The sequence below is a fragment of the Scylla paramamosain genome, chromosome 49 (assembly GCF_035594125.1).
Source record: "Scylla paramamosain isolate STU-SP2022 chromosome 49, ASM3559412v1, whole genome shotgun sequence".
NCBI classification, from domain to species: Eukaryota; Metazoa; Arthropoda; class Malacostraca; order Decapoda; family Portunidae; genus Scylla; species Scylla paramamosain.
The window spans coordinates 2,457,501-2,462,500 of record NC_087199.1 but is presented as its reverse complement, the minus strand read 5'-3'; the positions used below and the strand labels follow the sequence as shown (position 1 = coordinate 2,462,500).

General features: G+C 41.4%; 1 protein-coding gene across 1 annotated transcript in view; it reads left to right on the top strand.

Moving 5' to 3' along the window:
- LOC135095518 (WD repeat-containing protein 7-like) overlaps positions 1–5,000 on the top strand; it is a 38,359-nt gene that overhangs the window by 7,742 nt on the left and 25,617 nt on the right. Inside the window, 2 exon segments of the mRNA XM_063996388.1 lie at positions 2,239–2,265; positions 2,848–2,940. Of these exon segments, the coding sequence (XP_063852458.1) occupies positions 2,239–2,265; positions 2,848–2,940 (120 nt within the window).

Sequence of the window (5,000 nt, the reverse complement as noted above, 5' to 3'; positions counted from 1 at the left end):
TTGGCACTTATTTCAAGGTGAGGCACCTTCCCACCTGCTTGATGGGGCGTGACCTGGGTCCCCCCATCTCCCCCTACCTCCATCCTGTCAGGGTGGTTGGAAACATGATTAGGGTGGAAGGCAACACTGCAGCACACCAGTGTGTGTGTGTGTGTGCAGCAGGCAGTGCTGTGCTGCTCAGGACACCACCACCTGCTGTGCCATCCTGTCACACTTCACCCGGCGTCCTGGTGTCTGGACGCCCCAGAAAGACCACACCTGCCACAGACACACCCACAACACATGAGGGTGTCAAGGCTCCTTGGAGCACACATGCTGCACTCAAGGGAGGCAGGTTGTGTCCTGAGCAGTGCAGCACAGCCTGCTGCACACACACACACACACACACACACACACACACACACACACACACACACACACACACACACACACACACACACAGGTGTTGGCTTGCAGCCAGTGTATGGTGGGTGCAAGGCACACTTGGTGTCTTCTCACCAACCATTATTTCATTGTACATTCCTTGTCACCAAAAACATAAAAATGATAAAAAAACGTTTTTTTTGAGGCTGGAATGGAATACATACCGTATTTGATGGCTCATAAGACGCACGGGCTCATAAGACGCACCCAGTTCTGGCATGTATTGAAATAGAAAAAAACAAAAATTAACAGATTTAGGCTATCGATATGAAGTCAAGGAATTCAAGCGACATTTGAAGACTCTCACGTGCATTTAGATCACTATTAGATACCAATACTCAGCATTTAAAAGTTTAATTTATGCTAGCAGCTTACTTGTTCTTTTTGGGGTTTTGTTGAGGCTGTGATGGCCGTGACATCACAGCCTGGCGTCCCAAAGGTGTGGTATACAGGTAGTGTTTCAGACTAGATACAGTGGAGCTGGTTGGATTTCTGGAGTCAAATCTTGGTAAGGTTGCGGGCCTTGAAAGCCAGAACGTAATGGTTCGGTTGAGGGTATTGAAAGACAAGATTGTACCAATCCTGCTGACGTGTAAACACAATCTTCTTATTGGTATTTTAGTTGGGGCCATGCAGACTGTGATGTCACAGCCTTTAGTGCCCAAAAGGTGTGGTAAGCAGGGGAGTTTCAGTCTTAATGCGGTTCAGCTGAATGTAAACATTAACTGCACCTAGCTCTTGGCGGCACCATTAACTGAGGGACTACAGTGATAATAAAATTTTTTCATACTTTATTTTTTAGCATCTTTCACATGTAATTCTTATGCAGTATTTTAGTACATTTTCAAAGCCAAAGGATGTGTAAAAGCATAAGCTATTACATGAATATTATGCAGATCATCACCTCAAGCCAGCCTATCCCATGACACTCAATTCCTTTATAGAAGAAATATTCGTTCTCAAGGTGTATTAGTCTATTTTCATAAAAGAAAAGTTTCTCTAGCTTCAATCTTTTTCATATGTATGCAGAGCAAGAATGTTAAAAAGATAGGTTCAATTTTAATTGTATGAAAGTGTGGCTATTGTCTTACCTCAATCAGTAACGGCGTCACTCTCGGTGTCACCGAGTACGTCACGTCGGAGCGCAACCGACCGCGTTTGTTTTGAAAAACGTGGTGCACCATCTCCACCTTGCCAGAACCTTCTCCACAAATCCAACCAGCTCCATCACATCTAGTCTAATATTATAATTGGATACCTCACCTTTGGGGCATCAAAGGCTGTGACATCACAACCTACACTGCCCCAACAAAACTCCAAGAAGAAGTGCTGCATGGTTAAGCAAATTCTTCCTGACTGGTCAAAGTCTATGTGGATTACCAGTAAGTATGAGATACTACACATTGGTACCTTGAAAGAAAGAGCATTTTGTGGCGTACTACCAATCATGACTTTATTTAGTTGTGCAAAGACATCTGTGGTTTGAATTTAGAGCCTCTGTTGCCGTAGACTTGTAACCTATTACTGCCTCAAAGTTGGACCTTTGCCTCATTGGACGCAGGCTAATTTACTGACCCTTTTTCTGAGAAAAAAGTAGCGTCTTATGAGCCATCAAATACGGTAATTGTTCACATTCATTTCAGTGGGAGAAATTGTTTTGGTTTGTGAACATTTTGGTTCATGAACTGAGTCATGGAATGAATTAAGTTCATCATCTGAGGTTCCACTGTAAATATTTTTTTTCAATCTTATCTTTTTTGTTTAGCTTTTTTCAAATGTTGCTTTTGTTTGTTTTTGTTTTGCTTCCCACGGCAGGGTGTGGAGGCGGGGCAGGCTGTGCAGGTGAGGCGGGCCACTCTTTTTGGAAATTTGTTGTACTTTTCATTTTACATATACTTTTGTTTTTTTTCTTACTTGTGTTTGGATTTTAATTTTTGTAATGTATTGTATTTTTGAGTGGCTTTGATTTTCAGTTTTTTCTTTTTGGCTTTTTTTTTTTGTCTTTGTCTTTGATTTTCTGTAATGTCTTTCTGATTTCTTAATTTTTGTTGGCGTTTTGTGTGTTTATATGGCACTTGTTTATTTATTCTTTGCTATGTCACACCTCGTTTTTTGTTTGTGTTTTTGTTTATTATTATTTTTTTATTTATTTATTTATATTTTTGTTTATGATCTTTTATATTGTTTATATTTAGGTATATTTGCTGTGGTGTTTTCATATTGCCTTGTATGAAGATATGAAACACAATACACATACTGCTCTCAGGAATATAGTAAACAAACACTCTCTCTCTCTCTCTCTCTCTCTCTCTCTCTCTCTCTCTCTCTCTCTCTCTCTCTCTCTCTCTCTCTCTCTCTCTCTCTCTCTCTCTCTCTCTCTCTCTCTCTCTCTCTCTCTCTCTCTCTCTCTCTCTCTCCAAGCAGCAGCTGATCAACGCACCGGCCTGGCAATTTATGACCATCCCGTTGGAGAGTGGCGCTGAGAAACTGCTCATGAGGGGCGACTGTGAGGGCCAGGTGTGTGTGTGTGTGTGTGTGTGTTACTGGGGCATCTCCGTTCAGGCCTCTCATTGGCTGGGAGATCTCTGTTTTCACCTCTCATTGGCTGGAGCATCTCTGTTCAGGCCTCTCATTGGCTGGGACATCTTTGTTTTCACCTCTCATTGGCTGGGACATCTCTGTTTTCATCTCTCATTGGCTAGAGCATCTCTGTTCAGGCCTCTCATTGGCTGGGACATCTTTGTTTTCACCTCTCATTGGTTGGGACATCTTTGTTTTCACCTCTCATTGGCTGGGACATCTCTGTTCTCACCTCACATTGGCTGGAGCATCTCTGTTTTGGCCTCACATTGGCTGGACCATCTCTGTTCTCACCTCACATTGGCTGGAGCAGCTCTGTTCAGGCCTCTCATTGGCTGGGGGAGTGCAGTACAAGGGTGCACTGTACAAGTCTTTATTGTTTCACTAAAGTGCCACATTCACATTACAAGAGCAGATCAGGTTCCATTCTGGTTCCATTCTAACTCTGGCCTATAACTTGAACTCCTTCAAGAGGGAGGTTTCAAGATGCTTGTCCTTCAACTTTTGACTGCCACTTTTGCCTGTTTGGGGACTGGCATCTCAGTGGAGCTTTTTTTTTTTTTTCCCCTCTTAGCTGGTGTCCCTCCTACATAAGAAAAAAAAAAAAAAAACACATAAAATAAGTGGCCCACAGATATTCAGCTTTACTTCAGTTCTCCCAAGACGTGACTGTGTGTGGACATGGCCAGACTCTGTATTCAGCAGTGAGGGTGTAGACTGTCCTTGGAGCTGTCACTGTGACGTATTGAAGCAGAACTGGAGAAACCCAAGCAAACAAAGAAAAAAATAGGCCTAGTGGCTAAAACTGGCCTCTGCTTTCATGGATTCTGCGGATTTCTTAAGTTCTTTCCTGAAGCAACTTGTGAGATTGTTTATTTGTGTCAGTACAGTCCAGAGTGGCCGCTGCATCACCTGTATTTGTTTATTTTTGTGTCAGTACAATCTGAAATGGCCGCTGCATCATTTTATTTGTTTATTTTTGTGTCAGTACAATCTGAAATGGCCGCTGCATCATTTTATTTGTTTATTTTTGTGTCAGTACAATCTGAAATGGCCGCTGCATCATTTTATTTGTTTATTTTTGTGTCAGTACAATCTGAAATGGCCGCTGCATCATTTTATTTGTTTATTTTTGTGTCAGTACAATCTGAAATGGCCGCTGCATCATTTTATTTGTTTATTTTTGTGTCAGTACAATCTGAAATGGCCGCTGCATCATTTTATTTGTTTATTTTTGTGTCAGTACAATCCGAAATGGCCGCTGCATCATTTTATTTGTTTATTTTTGTGTCAGTACAATCCGAAATGGCCGCTGCATCATTTTATTTGTTTATTTTTGTGTCAGTACAATCCGAAATGGCTGCTGCATCATTTTATTTGTTTATTTTTGTGTCAGGTCAATCCGAAATGGCTGCTGCATCATTTTATTTGTTTATTTTTGTGTCAGTACAATCCGAAATGGCTGCTGCATCATTTTATTTGTTTATTTTTGTGTCAGTACAATCCGAAATGGCTGCTGCATCATTTTATTTGTTTATTTTTGTGTCAGTACAATCCGAAATGGCTGCTGCATCATTTTATTTGTTTATTTTTGTGTCAGTACAATCCGAAATGGCTGCTGCATCATTTTATTTGTTTATTTTTGTGTCAGTACAATCCGAAATGGCCGCTGCATCATTTTATTTGTTTATTTTTGTGTCAGTACAGTTCAGAGTGGCCATTGCATCACCTGTATTTGTTTATTTTTGTGTCAGTACAGTCCGGAGTGGCTGCTGCATCGTTGTATTGTAATATGTGTACCAAAACATCACGTGCTGCATTCATTTTGCTTCTGTCATTACAATCACTTTTCACCTTCTGTACACAAGGTTGTTCTTTACAAAGTTCAGGCTGAAAACTTCCTTATCAGTGGACGTCGCTGTCATCTTCATCCTACCAATGTTGCTTCAGAGTGTGAGCAGATCGTATGACAGTGCCACAGACACCCAGACTTCCTG